General features: G+C 34.7%; 2 protein-coding genes across 2 annotated transcripts in view; one reads left to right on the forward strand and one right to left on the reverse strand.

Moving 5' to 3' along the window:
- On the reverse strand, positions 1-8217 carry tmem167a (transmembrane protein 167A). The gene is made up of 4 exons (XM_066651300.1): positions 8099-8217; positions 7440-7549; positions 3555-3589; positions 1-3458 (listed from the first exon to the last, which is right to left on the reverse strand). The coding sequence occupies exons 1-4, from the start codon at positions 8099-8101 to the stop codon at positions 3388-3390; spliced, it is 219 nt and encodes a 72-aa protein (XP_066507397.1). The 5' UTR covers positions 8102-8217; the 3' UTR covers positions 1-3387.
- The window catches only part of xrcc4 (X-ray repair complementing defective repair in Chinese hamster cells 4), a 24007-nt gene continuing 16893 nt past the window's right edge, over positions 8116-15229 (forward strand). Inside the window, exons 1-3 of the mRNA XM_066651298.1 lie at positions 8116-8325; positions 10141-10281; positions 10398-10588. Coding sequence (XP_066507395.1) covers positions 10143-10281; positions 10398-10588 — 330 coding nt within the window. The 5' untranslated portion in view covers positions 8116-8325; positions 10141-10142. The remainder of the gene's footprint in view (positions 8326-10140; positions 10282-10397; positions 10589-15229) is intronic.

The raw sequence follows: 15229 nt of genomic DNA on the forward strand, positions 1-15229 counted from the left end.
GATTATATGTTCATTATGTTTTACTAATCTTTATTGTTTTCCTATGTTCTTTTGCAAATTAAATCTTTAAAAAGTGAGCATTTTCAACATGGCAACCTCAGATGCACTATGTACTTGTATTGCATTATTATTATTATTATTATTATTAAACCCACAAGCAATTAATGAGACTTGAAAGAAATACAGTTTTAAAAATTCAAACAATAATAATAATTAAAAAAAAAAAACACAGTTAATGGGACCTTGTTACTTATTTGTTTTATTAGTCTTTGTAACAAGTTGCATACAAAACCTATGATGGTTGTTGAAAACGTTGGCTTCTCTTACTTCTGTTTTAAAATATAGTATTTCCACTAATTTTCCAATATAACTAATGTAAAAGGGGGAAATCAGGAGACAGCGCTTGTCATCATTCCAGTTCCTAAGAGCCTGATTACATAAAAGGTTTGTCTTAGTAAATGCAAGCATACAAAGTAACAGAAGTTGGTTTTATTATTGTAGTTTTAACTTGTTCTTGAAGGAACTTTACAATTACAAAACACATCTGCAGATTTTGCAAAGTTTAAATCAACTTTATGTGAACTGAATGTGAACTCTTCATTCAGTATCATATGGGACCTCATGTATCAGAAATATAGAGAAATCATAGTTTTGCCAGAAGTGACAACTTTCAAGTTCATTTCAACATGAAGGGGGAAAAAACATTAAAAATATTTGTAAACCAAATCTTTTGGGTTCTATGCTAGGAACCCATTTGGCAATATGTAGAACAGAGAACAGCTGACTGAATTATCTCTCTGCTTCAGAAAGTAATTACAATACAAGTGTTTCACATGGTGATGATGACAATAAAATACTTTATTCAGTATAGTTGTTAATTTGTGCCATACATGTGCTCAAACACTACTCTTTTTACAAGAACAGTTTCCTACATACAACTTGGCTTTACTTGAATTAAAGACATTAATAATTACTTACATTCTGCTAACTTTTTGCAGTAGAACGGTGAATCCTGTCACATTGGCAAAATTGTCACTTGTCACATTGTTAAAATCTCCAACACCAAACCGTAAGAGACACTGAGTTGAGGTGAGAACAGATGTGTCATTTTCCACATTCCAAAGTTTGGTGCAACTTGTCTCAATAATGGGTATGTTCAGAAAATTGGGGGGCAAGTTGTCACGTGATGACATCCTTACTGATATGCCAGTTAAGGAGGTAATTGAAGTTAAAAGGAAGGCACAAAAATGAAGCCATAGTTTTGATCAAAGTACTATATCATTATTTGAAATACATTTTTAATTTATTTATTTCCAGTAAATTTAGTTGGGGTACAGTGCTTAATGATTACTTGCATTTAATTATTAATCAACCTTTCTTTGGCATTTAGTTTTGAATATGTATTGGATTAAAAAATAAATAAACAATTGAATAGTTGCATTGTTTTTATTTGTTGAAAAACCCAGTGTGAAATTTTGTCCCACACAGTGTCACAATCTTCCCACTGATGGGGAAATGTGTCACAATTAGACACTCACAATTTCTTTGCTATTTCATCTATTACAAAGTCTGTACTAAAATAAGAAATAGAAATATGGCAAATAAAAATATTTGCCAGAAATTGAGTTGTTTTGTTTGGTATGCAGTTTGTAATATGGCCTACTGATCCCATGATACATTTAAATAATAAAAAAAATAATAATTTGGGAAAAGTGTGACAAAATGCCAAGGTTTCCCTTAAAGTTATTTATTCTTGAATGAAACATGTTGTTTGCATTAAATCATTATTTCATCTGGAAAGAAAGTCCAAACATGCCCGCTTATATTATTTATAATCCACAAAGAAGCTTGATTTTAGAATTCATCAATACACCAATCCAAAATAGTGTGAGAACAGTGTAATGATTTACTGCTAAACAGCCAATATTGGCTATAAGTCAAAGATATATCTTGCAGAATAATAGTATTTAGGATGATGTTCATCATTAAGGACTTATATAAAACTTAACATGGTCATTTTTAATTAAACTCACTTGCGTTTGAGGATTTCAAAAATATATATTTCAGTGTGTTGGGTATAAACAAAATAAATCTTTATGGATTCAAATGAATACACTGAGCAGGAATAGTTGCAAAAGAAAACAACTTATCAAACACCAGAGTAGAACTATAGGTATTGTGATATTTATAACATTGATTATCTTACTACAATGACACCTATTGATATAGTGGGATATATTAGGCTGCTACTAAACCTGTTGTGGTGGAGGCAGGGAAAAATGGGAAGTCATAAAAATCTGAGCAACTTTGGTCAGGTCCAAATGGTTTGAGTCAGAGCATCTCTAAAACAGCAGGTTTTGTGGAGTGCTCCGGTATGCAAAGGTTAGTACTTAACAAAAGAGGTTCAAGGAAGGACAAGCGGTGATCTGATGACAGTTTAATGGGCTCCAATGATGGAAGAGAGTAGTAAAAGCTAGCTCATTTGATCCAATTCCATAAGACGGTGCATGTAGTTCAAGTTCCTCAAAAATGTATTGCTGGCTACGCTGGAAAGTTGTTAAAACACACTGTAAATTGCAGCTTGGGTTTCCCCCACACATCTCACCCCTTAAACCATGAACTTTTTATTGGTTCACCCATGAAACAATTACAGGTTCACTCTTGGTGGGTACAAAGCACTGCATATTGGGAACACTCTTCAAGATCTCTGACCAAAACATTATGACCATCACAGTCACTCCTATTTTTTTCTGCTTCAAACACATTAGCTTTTTAAGAACGGATTCTTCACTTGCTGCCAATATATATATAGAGGTGTCAAAAGTAAAAATTCTAAATGTTATTCTAATTGATAGGGTTCTTTAATAATCTAAAATCAGGCCCAATGAAGTGTCAGGATGTTTGAAATTTGAATTTCTACAAAGGATTTTTATTTTCCAGACATGAATTAGCCATCTCTAAATATATCCCAATGCTTGATGTGTCAATGTATTGAGGAAATCACTGTAATACATTTTAGACCTCTGTGGTTTGTCACCTCATTGTGTCTTGTGGCCGATCGGTGTATGTGCAAATACATGGTCCACATGCCGGGTACTGAAATACAAGCCCTCCTAAGTCCATAAATATTTTTTCAATAGCACAATGTTTTAGGGGCTTGACATAACGGGAGCAATAGGGTGCAAGCAACAAAACCAGATGTCTACAAAAAGTCCAGGAGTAAAAATGATCAACTTGTACTTCAGAAGCAGTTTATGTTCCCATGCTGAGTAACCAGAACCCCAGCACTGCTGAACAAAAGAGAGATTCAATCCAAACATTACAGACTCCCTGTTGCAGAGACGTCATCTTACATACTGCCATTTCCAGAGTTCTCAATGATTGCTTCTACTCTGAAAATAAAATGGTGAAAGCCATGATGATGCAGCAACAAGCCACATAAGGGCTTTTTCTTTCACCTGGTACAGACAAGAAAGAACAATTATATTCATCATAATGGAAAATTATTTAAAAAGCAAACACAAACAAGGCAATATGCAACCCATATAACATACCTATTCTTGCACATTTCCAGAATATACCCAGAAATCTGTGGGAGAACAGAAAAGCAGGGGAGTGCATTTAAATTAAGGTTAAGACACCAAAGCGTGTGACATACAGTACTTTAATTGCAATCGCAAAAATATTAATCACAAGTAAGTGATTTGTCTTCTATTTCTTCATCCTACCTCCATCAGAATGTATACCTCTACAATATGCATTATATATAAGAAAGAGAGAGAGAGAGAGAGACTAATAAAGTGAGATGCAGATGAGTTATTGCAATATTTCATAAGATCATAAGCAGAGCACTGAAGGAATAGTAACACCCCTAATTATTAAAATTACCACTTTGTTTCTACACTCACTGTCCATCTTCTCAGCTTCACAAGGGCACTTTGTAGTTCTACAATTACAGAGTGTAGCCCATTTGTTGCTTTGCACACTTTGTTTTCCCCCTCTTACCCTGTTCTTCAATGGTCAGGACCACCACAAGGCAGGTATGATTTGGGTGGTGGATCATTCTTAGAGATGCAGGATGACCAACAAAGTAGGTGTGTCTAACAGAGCGGATAGTAAGTTTAAAATCTCCAGCAGCATTGCTGTGTCTGATCCACTCGTACCAGCACAAAACACTTTAACACATCACCACTTAAAGAAATGGGTGAAAGGGGAAAAATAAAATATACAGAATAACAAATGGACTATAGTCCACTGTGTGTATGTCTATGTATAAACATACATTTTTCTTTAGATATCTCATTATGTTTGGTATGTTTGCTGTAAAGTCCTATTAATTGGCAGGTCTTGGTGTGTTTTTCTGGGCGGTAACAAAAAAATATTTATATCAGGAATAAAATAAAGTTATCTATTAACTGCATAAAACAGTGACTCATTATACAATTTTTCTGTTCAGGAATTACTGGCAGGTAAGTCTGTTTGAAAACCTAAGAGTTGTCACAGCATTCAAAGAATATTTAATTCTGTTATTGTTCAATGGACGTGTGTTTTCATTTCTCTGGTCTAACCACTAAGAAGGGAATTCTTATTATAAATAAATCAGAAATGTATTTAAGATCTCCATGTTCCCTCCTCTCCTTTAGTGACTCAGTGATTATATTATAAGAAGAACTCTATAAACACATTTTAAGTTGCAGCTTAAAGGAAAAAAGACAACAAGCCAGCCACACATTGGTCTCAGTTCGTTTATGACCTACTGCCAAGTGAACGTGAGCAGGCCAAAATGAATAGTAAGCTTCTCTTATAAAAGCCTTTATAAGCAAAACAGAAATCTTGGACGAGAACACGCCACTAAAGAACTTGGGATGTGGTATAAAACAAACATAGTAGCCTATAATCCCTCTTTTTTGGCAGACTGAAATTAAAACACGATTTGTTCCACTGATATTGAACAAACATAACAACATATCTTTGTGTGTTGACTAAGCCACGGTTTAAATTGTCAGAAATACTCATTAAAAATTTATTTCACTCATCACTTCTATAACCATATATAGTACTGATGATCAACTGACAGGAAACTACTTTTCTTTCCAGTAATACTTTACAAATGCTTGGACACAAAAACTGGGACAGTCCTTTCACAGAGTAAGCTTAAATCCTTACAGTAGTACCCTACAATTCTTTATAATCCATTTTTGAAAGAATATATGTTCGTGGAGAGCAAATCCCTGGCTGAAAATAATCCTCTTCATTTCCTTCTCAGGCCATCTGACACCATGATAAGTGGCAAATATCTTGTGTCCTTTGCCTCAAGCAGGAGATTAAAGCAACTATTTGTATTTAGGAATTTACCCCAAGACAAATATTCACTACTGGGATACATCTTGAGCAGAAGAAAATTAAATCTGTAATAAAAAAAGGGAGTTTGCTGAGCTCTCACATTTAATCAAACAAATGAATGTTTTCAGTTTTAAAGCACATATTAAAATATGGATTATGCTGACACAAACACTTTATACGTCCACTTTCAGATCATCAATCATTTTTTCAGAAACAGACACCGAGATGTATTTACTTTATGAATAATTATATGGCTTTCATATCAACAATAAAATATGGTGTGGTTTGGTACATGGGGTATTCCTGAAAATAAACATAAAAGGCAATGCACAATTACTGACAGCCTTCGTCCTTGGATCATATTAGGATAACTGTCACAAATCAGCAAAATTCAAGTTCAGAGCCAACCTCTATACTAAATTTATAATGGCTTGCCACAACGTAACATCTGCTATCAAACCTTGTATTTGAAATTCACCACAGCAATAGAACTACAACTGGAAGCATGCCCTACAGTCAAATAAGGATTTTAGGAGGACAGACCACAGGTGAATTTGTAGTTAAAAAAAAAAAGTAATAAGGCAGAAAAAGACTACTATACTAGGCATAAAGTATCATAGAAAACTGGTTTTATTTTGGAGATGTTTTCTTCTAAAAGCCAAGAGAATCTTACTCTGACATACTGTTACTGACTCTAAATCCAAGCAGGAAAACAATGCAATGGTCCATTGATCTCCCAAATATATGCTAATATGTAAAATGCTAATAAAACAGAAAGCAGTGACTAGTAAATTCAGTTGCACCATTATTAATCGAAAACAATCCAAATACACATTTCTTAATAATGCATGTATAACTGTATGGGCCCTTTGTTGTTGTATTTATCATTTCCTTTCGTGCCACATGTATATGAAAGAAGAGACTGTGTGACAGAAAAACCAGTCCGGAAAGGCCTCTCATTAATTATGAAGCCTCAAATTATACTGTAACATACAGTATGTTGTAACATGAAAGTGGCTTGCTGAAATAACATGCATATCTTTGAAAAAGAAGGCAAGTAGAAAGCAATATTTGGTACTCTAAAATGTTGGTCTAAATGCTTTCAGGGTTCTTGTGCCTTCATGTGTGTGCAGATTATCCATGCTACTGTATAATAATACATGCATATACAATGACAGAGACTACATTTACAATTTTAAGCTGGTAACAGTTTGAATGGTATTTTTTTTTTAAACTACTCCCCAAAGAAAATTACTCCCATTATTTCTATAACAATTTTCCATCTGGTTATTTCCATTCTCCTGAAAGCATCTTTCTGATTTATTTATACAATATATTTATAGCAATTAGAAAATGTGCTTTAGTGTGGCACACAATTCTAATCACAATCAAATGCTGCTGGATTATTCACTGGCAGATTATCTGTGAGCCTTGATTCATCATTTTCATGGATGCTTCTGTTTGCACTGTCCATGTCTATGTTTGTACTAGTTCCAGAAATCAATTTCAGAACCAGAATGTTTACTAAAGGTAAAACAAATAATTTATTTGAAAACACAAAATAATAAAATATATTTTGTTGATGCCACCTTGTTTAAATTGTCGCTGTCCAATGAAAAACATGCATCTTCAAAATAGTAATTTTACAGGAGAAGGAGGTCTTTCAGTGGTAGTCGTAAAATGACGTTATTCCAAATTATTTGGGAGCATTCCTATGGGTAATTTATTATTAAAATGTAACATAGTGTGAAGGAAAGCTGCTGTGTTGAAATGATGTAGTAAACTACAAAGCCACAAAAATGTAGATATGTTTTTAATTGGACAGCAACAATATTTGAAAATGGATTTACTGTTTTCTGTTTTTAAATTTGCACTTTGAATTCCATCCCATATTTTTTGGAACTGTTGTGTGCATAATAGAAAGAAAGAAAAAAAATCATCACGTTATTATCTGGAACATTAAAAGGCTAATTTCAAAGGTGACTTTACAACATGTGCACTGGGCAAACTATATGCAGAATAATTCATGGCAGTTCCTTCAGAATATCACATTTGGAGGTGGCTGAACAACTGTGCATTCAAGCATACGTACATACCCTGTTTTATTCTTATCAAGCAGACTTGGAGCTAATGCCCTGATGTATGCACAAGTGCAGATGAGCAGCAAGATGACAGTGAGTAAACTCTGGAAATTGAATATGGCAGACTGGAAGGAGAAAGGGAAAAAAGGCAAATGATTAATGACAAGAATAATCAGTTTTATTAATCAAAGCCACATTTTCAAATCATTTTAAAATGGTCTTGAGAAATGATCTGCTTAATGTTCTAAACGACGTAACGTTTTTTTCACTTATTCTTAACAGTACATCAGCATTTGTTCATAAAAATGTATGATAGGCAACCTTCCTATTATAGCAAATGACAGACTTTTGACAAGGCATTATCCACTGCCTTGCTAATTCTGCATTTTCTACACGTTCTCTCTTAAAGAGTACGAATTCATATGAATAATCTGCGTTTGCAACAGAGTAATATTACTGCTTCACGCAGAATAACAGTTAAAACACTTAGCTACCGTTAGCTAGACAGCTAATGCAGCGACTAATTTACTTAATATAAGCCAACTCATTGTTGCAGCCGCGACATTACGGAAGAAGACTTGGAATATGCTACACAAAAATGTAATTCGTTTTGTACATGACCAAAAACTTCTAAAAGTTATCATGAGAAATGCAGGAAAAGCCAGTGGACTCACCATCCTGTTAGCTCCAGCAAGCCACCTCACACTTCCTGAGTTTAGAGGAAATGACGGCGGTGAACGGGGTTTGGTGAAGAGGGGAGAGGGGAAAAAGAAATATAGAAAGAAAAAGCTGTATATGTAGTTAATTTAAACGCAAACAACCTGCATTAGTTAAGTTAAATACACTGCAAGCGATGGAGGCGAACTGAACCGGCACAGCCGTAGTCAGTAACTCGTTTATGGTACGTTCTATTTAAATATATTTATTTTGCTAGTTATCATTAGCAACGCAGTAAGCACCTAATTTATTTAAAAAAGCAATATTTACAGTTTAAATACATTTAATATTACTTGTGCACATGATATAAGTTGTGACGTCAACGTTGCAAAAATTATGGAATCAAAACTTTATTTTGCTCTGTAGCAAATAAACAAATCACAGATAGGACAAAAACATTTTTGTATATTTTGTTATTCGTGAAACATAACTCAAATGAATAAAATTAAATAGTTTGAATGAATGGCCTCTAAATCACTTAATGTTGGGGTTTAGAGAATCTTAAAGAATACTTTGTTGTTCCTACCTGGACTTATTTGAGGCATGAATTAATTGTAAACAATATTCTTTATCAAGCTGTTTTTTTTTAACTTTCTCAAAAAAAGGATGACAAAAAAAATCCCCATCTTTTTTTCAGTTATATGTTTTCATTAGATAAAATAGCACCAGATAAAAGCTCCATCTCTTTGGCCAAGATAGATTTGCAGTCCATCACTGAATTTCGGCAGTTCAGCCAATTTCTAACTTTTTCCCCCACAGATTCTGACTCCTCTTTCCACACCTTTGTTTTCCATATTTTGGTGTGTATTTTCTAATTTCAAGTCAAACAAAGCCACATCAACTTGTGATTACTGTTATATTGTATTAGATATTATAATATAAACTTTTAACATATTGAAACTGTAGTACTACAGTTTTGATAATGATTATAAATATAAGGTAACTCAGATGCTTTCGATCTTGGATATAGCCTTTTTATTTTTTATTTTTTTAATCTTTTTGGAGGGGGGGCGCAGCAAGGCAAATGGGCTACGCATATTTGAGCACTGCTAGCAATAAAAATATTCTCATCTACAAAAAGGGGGAATGGCAGAAAATGTTTGGGAACCACTGCAGTAGTCTAACCTGCTAATCATACAAACTTGTTTAGGTTTTCTGTATTGGTCTCATGGATTCAGGAAAGCACCTGGCCAAGATGGTCCTCAGCCCAACAAGGTCCCCCCAAAGGTGGCTGGAGCTTTGGACACAAGCCTTCTTTACCTTGGGGTTAATTTTACTACCAGACCTAGGGTGCCTGGCACAAGTGGCACTCCTTGGCAGTGCATGGTGTTTGCCTGCTTACGCTCTCACTCATGTCTCTGGTGCTGTTTCATGAGCTGATGTAGTGCCTCAAGCAGCTTGTTGGCCTCATTGACTACATCATCCTTGGGTCAAGGATGCTGCCAAAAGTCAGCTCATTAGGCCCATGGTCTTGTGTGCACACAGCACTAAGAGGAACTGCTTGTGACATTCCTTCTGACAGAGACTGACAATGGTGGTTGTTTTGGGGGTGGGTGGAATCCTCCATGTGTTCTGGAACACCACCAGCCACTACTATTCTACACTAAACAAAAACATCAGTAACCGACACAATTAGAACCTATTTTCCCTGGGCACTCAGGTCATGATGGGAACTACTTTGCATGACTGCACCCCTAAACAGTTCCAAAAGGACCACAGAGCCTACAATGTCACATTAATAACTAAATAAAAAAATATCTACTACTTAAGAGTGAGTTACCCAATGCGTAAAAAATATTAACCCAATACTTGAAAAATATAATACTCAATAAAATCTGCCATGAATAAAGGAGATAAATGGACTCTCTTGCTATCTTGTCCTATAACTGATAATTATTAAAAATGATTAAAAATGAATAATCACAATGATGAATGCTTTGTTTAACTATTTGTATTTGTGGTTTAATAATCTGTGCTTATCTCTTGATTCTCCATTTAGCTATGAAGGTCATTGTGCGTCAGATATCCGTGGTCTCCAAACCTGAGTGCAAATTCTATCTCAAGTTAGAGTGGGACAAAGACCTGGGAGCTGGTTTTGTTGTTCTTCTCTGTGATGGTATCTCAGCATGGAGTGGTGAAGGTAGTTCTGTTGTTTTACAAACTGAATTAAATCAGTTTCTCAGTGCAACTCAATGTAGTTCCTCACTGTTTTCTTCCTCAGATTGATGCATGTGTGAAATTGTGTGTTGTCATTAGTTTCTGAGGAGGATGTGACCAAGGAGGCCAAAGAGATGGAGAAGGAAAGGGAGGAGTATGTTCATGACCTACGACTGGCTCTGATAGGGGAGGGCCAGACAGCCCAGAGCTACAGCTTTCATTTGGCACCTGAGAAAGGAAGTGGCTCTGTGATCCAGCTGTCCTATGAGAAAGTGCAAAATGACATCTCGGTGAGTGGCTTGTTCTAGCATGGTGCTGTACTCAGAGTGGTGTAGCCATCAGTTAAGTTCTGGAGGTATGTTCAGATGTACAGGTTAGTGACCTATCCAGTTATTTATGTCTTTGACTGTGTGATAAATCCAGCTGCAAATTAACTTGTGTCATTGAGTGCAGAGGTTCCTTTGTGTGCCCTTGTGAAATAAACTTGTGAAGTATACTTAAATTTTGCTGACAAAGTTATGTACATATGTTATTTTGTCACTGCTAATATGTAACTTAATTTATGTTAAGTTACACTTAAAGTATCCTGAGTATCCTTTTGCCACCCTTCTAATACAACTGAAGTATATTTATATATTATAAGAGCTGCTGGATTGAATTTTAAAAACACATTAAAAATGGGCTTAAATTATATAATATATATGAAATAAATCACTAATACCAAAGATCAAACAGTCTGTGTCATAAAGTGTACAAAAAATGAAACAATAACACAAGATATGATGATAGGCCTATATAGTTTCACAAATTATAATAATTGTAAATTAGAAGTATACGAAATATACAACACTAATCATATAAATATAGTTAAATTGTATTAGAAGGGGCAAATATAACATACTATTTGTATACTCAGTATATATTAAGTGTAAATTTACTTGGATCCAATTAAACATAACTTAAGTATATCAGCACAATTTAAATACTCATTTTTTTCACAAGGGTATGATGCCTTTGTTGAATTACAGGGACAGTTAGAAACCAGGTTAGAAGCATACCAACTTCTCACTATACATGGAAATAAGTTTCTCCTACAGCCAAAGAGATTTACACAGTGTGACAAACTGATGAGGGGCTCAGAGGACACTCAACGTCACATAGCTTCAAGAGATGCTCAGAATTGAATGAAGAGTGAGTGCTGTTTATGCTGTGTTTTAATTAATCCAGTTAAGATATCTAATTAATTTCATGTAACTAGCTTGTTTCACTTATCAGCACTGATTAAGACCTTTGTCAAACAAACTTGACAGTGCTTCCATTAATTAAGTAATTCATTCATTCGTTTTATGTAAACATTTTTTCCTGATCATGATTTTAACTATGTATTTCATGAATATGCATTTCATTAATTTATCAAGTTTTGCATCCACTCTTCTCGAAGTGTTCCTACAGTATTATGTTTGTAATATAGGCCTATATTGCCAGTTTGTATAAATTTGCTTTTCTTTTTGTATCAAAGTGCTAGATTGCCATAATTAATCTTTAAAAATATAGAAAATCAGAAAAAAATCTGCTTTAAGAATCATGATTTTAAGTTTATCTGGAATATGCTTTTTGAAATTATTTAACAGTTATGAACTATTCTGTGAGTGGACTGTGTTGATGTTACTTACATGTTGGGATTTGGTGACTATGAAGTTGTTGTTTGAATAAGTGTCACATGGAGAAAACAATGGTGGGCGTTCTAGAGAGAGGGTAGATTTACTTTTACACTGAAAAATGGAACAAGATTAAATTCTGAAATGAATTTGCCAAACCTTTATTTATTTTTTTATGTTTTTATTGTGGAAAAGTACATTTGTGTGTCTGGGTTTGTTCACTTTGAAATGAAATTCTCTGCCATATGTCAGGCCCCATCAATCAGTGTTAAGTGATTTATTTTATTTTTTTTTTGTGATGTAACAGCTGAAGAAGAGCTTTTAAAGAGTCATTTCCAAGTTGTAAAGTTCAAGGTTGGAAAAACAGGTGTTTTTCCTGTCAAAACAGCTTCTCTTGCAGTTCACACGAAATGATACGGTGTGGATGAAGATGTCAACTGTTTGTAGTGAAGAGCTCACACCTTAGTGTAACCCTTTAAAATCTAGGAGCACTCTAACTTCTGCTTCTCTAAACACACTTTAATGATGACATTCCACAAAAATGAGCAGTTAGAAGCAAAACATGCGTACCTGAGACCTGTTCTTGCTTTAGTTCACTGGAAATATTAGTTTTTATGTGGGAAATGATGATACTATAATCCTGAAGATTTTGAGGATATCAGAATATCCTGAAGATATTTAGAGAGATTTTTTTAAATGTTTCTGCCCACTGTTTTCTTTCTGCAGAATATGAGTTGGGCAGGACAGTTCTTGGCTTACATGGTGTTCAGTCTGCCACAGAACCGATGAGTTAGCAGTATGTTTGTGTTCCTTGCCTCAATAAAGACCTTGCCTTCCAGTGTATTCAGCATCTAAAGCCCTATAGGGATTGGAGGATTTTATTGGTGATGATATAAAGAACCTTTTCATACATCTCCTGATTTAATATTTTCCCCCACCCCCTGACCTTAATGCTGGCACCTTGCTGTTATTAAAGCATCTAGTAGAGGCATGTGGGCTCTACCACTGCGCACCCATCGTTCATTTTGGCTGGACAGCATTCGGTGTACTAGGACAGTGTAGGATGCCTGTCTGTTGTACAGTGTCACTTCTACATATCAATGTCTACAGTTTGGTTGCCAGCCATCTCTCAGCTCTCATCTGCTGTAGAGGTGTCCAAACCAAGCTAGCTGTGCTAGCCTTGGGTTTTTTTTTCTCTGAGGTTTTTGCTAGCATTGTCGTTCTCCTACTGATGCCGTTGTGATACCACTGACAATCATTCTGCGATCTTACATCCCCCCACAGTTTAGAACAGCAGCAGATAGGGATATTGGAGCTTTTAAATACTCTGTGGCATATCTTCAAATGTAGCATGCATCCTTCTATACTTCAAAAGTGGCAAGTGGCTGTTAAGAATCTTCACAAATTTTGCACTTATATATTAATGTTAATTAAAAAAATTACTCAGTCATCCTGGGAGGTCTTTACATTGTATGGTTCTTCTCACTCATATCTAATTCATATGAAGTGGTTGATGTTTAAAAAAAAGCATAATTGAGTAGGTATTCAGAGAATGAAAAAGGTTATTCTAGGGCATTGCACAAAGAAACATTTTTGGCATTATGATCTTTAAGAGTGTGTTAACTCTTTGGTAGCACTTTAGAATAAGACTACACTTATAAAGGTTTATAAATGGTTTGCTATCTGTTTAATAATTAGGTTGTTAATGTATTAAAAGTCATTAATAATCATTTATAACACATATATTGAAAGTGAATTGCTGTTTGCCAAATAGTGAACCCACATCCATCTACGTTGTTAAATCTCAGATCTCTGGATACTGAGCTTACTTTGTCTCCTCCATCAGTTGACATTAACCCTGTCAGCTTCTGCACATATTTGTTAATAGGTTTAACCATTTACTCACTAAGTTTGGTCAATTAAGCACCAATAGATTATGTTTTAAACACTGATGATAATGTGGTGCACCTTAACATATTCAATGACTAATTTCACAATCTAAAGTCTCAGTATATTCTTTACATCAACATTTTCATAAAGTTCTCTGACACTTTTACTATTAGCCAAAAACAGCTATTTCCCATTATATTTTTGTGATTATCAATACCTTCAATGTGTTTAAAACTTTATAAATGACTATGAAATAAACAGAATTTTTAAACCATTTATAAATATTTATACATGTAGTCTTATGTTAAGCTTTTACTAAAAAGTCTTGTAGAGCTGTTTTGGTTCTCAAAGCCTGTACTAGAACAGTTCAATACCTGAACTAGAATCAATACCTCTCTGTACTTTGTGTTCTGGGAACCTTGTTTCTTTCATTTTTGCAGTTTGAGTACCAGGGTTAAAGAGATCCTGGTTGCAGTTTTAGATGTTTATTTGTTTTTTGTTTTATTTTGGGATTTTTATTTACATAATTTCCATGAAATTATGTTTTCGCATGTTATAGAAATTCTCAGAATTAGTTTGTTTTGCTTGTTCACTGTAAATTGTTTAATGCCAACTTAAGGGCTAGGGATGATATAAAAGCATTGCAGGGCAAAACTACCCTGACAGCAGTGCTCTGAAGTTTAGGGGCCTGTTTTAAAAACCATATAAAAGTTCCGTATGGAGGCATTTAAGTAGTTTTTTTAAACAATTCAACAGTTTTAACTGCAGTGATGCAGTTTATGCAAACATGACATTAGAAACAATAGGCCTGTGAATTAGCATGGATAACAAAAAGCTTGTTTATTTCCCTTACCCTTAATGCAAATGGTATGATAAATTTGGGTCAAAATGACCTTGTGGTAAGGAAAGATACTATTTTTGGATTATATAAGAACTTCCAGAATGCACTTGTTAAACATAACCTTAGCTGGAAATTATTTTAAAAACCAATTCATGTTTATGGAAAAACTTGAAAAGCTTCACTGTATGGGGAAACCTTTAGAACTTCTAATACTTATTTGGGGGAACTTGATCCGGACTGTGAGGCATAGCAGAACCCTATTACATTGTGTGTGGCACAGCTGCTTTGTGACGCATAGAACACAGTTTTTCCCACATGGACTTACTGAGTTTAGTTCCCAGCACCCTTGCAGAGTATGATAGTTGTTCTGTTTGGTTGATTGATTGCAGAGTTGTAAGTGACTAATGCTTTCCAGACCAGCTAGCTCCAGAAACAATGCTACCTCTGTAGAAAGGTCTATGTGCAGATCTTAGTCTATTTTAATGTGGTGCTTGGTATGGTGGTGTGTTACTTTAGTAATAGTAGTACAAGAAGCTACTTTT

Source organism: Hoplias malabaricus, chromosome 18 (assembly GCF_029633855.1).
Source record: "Hoplias malabaricus isolate fHopMal1 chromosome 18, fHopMal1.hap1, whole genome shotgun sequence".
In the NCBI taxonomy this organism is placed as follows: domain Eukaryota; kingdom Metazoa; phylum Chordata; class Actinopteri; order Characiformes; family Erythrinidae; genus Hoplias; species Hoplias malabaricus.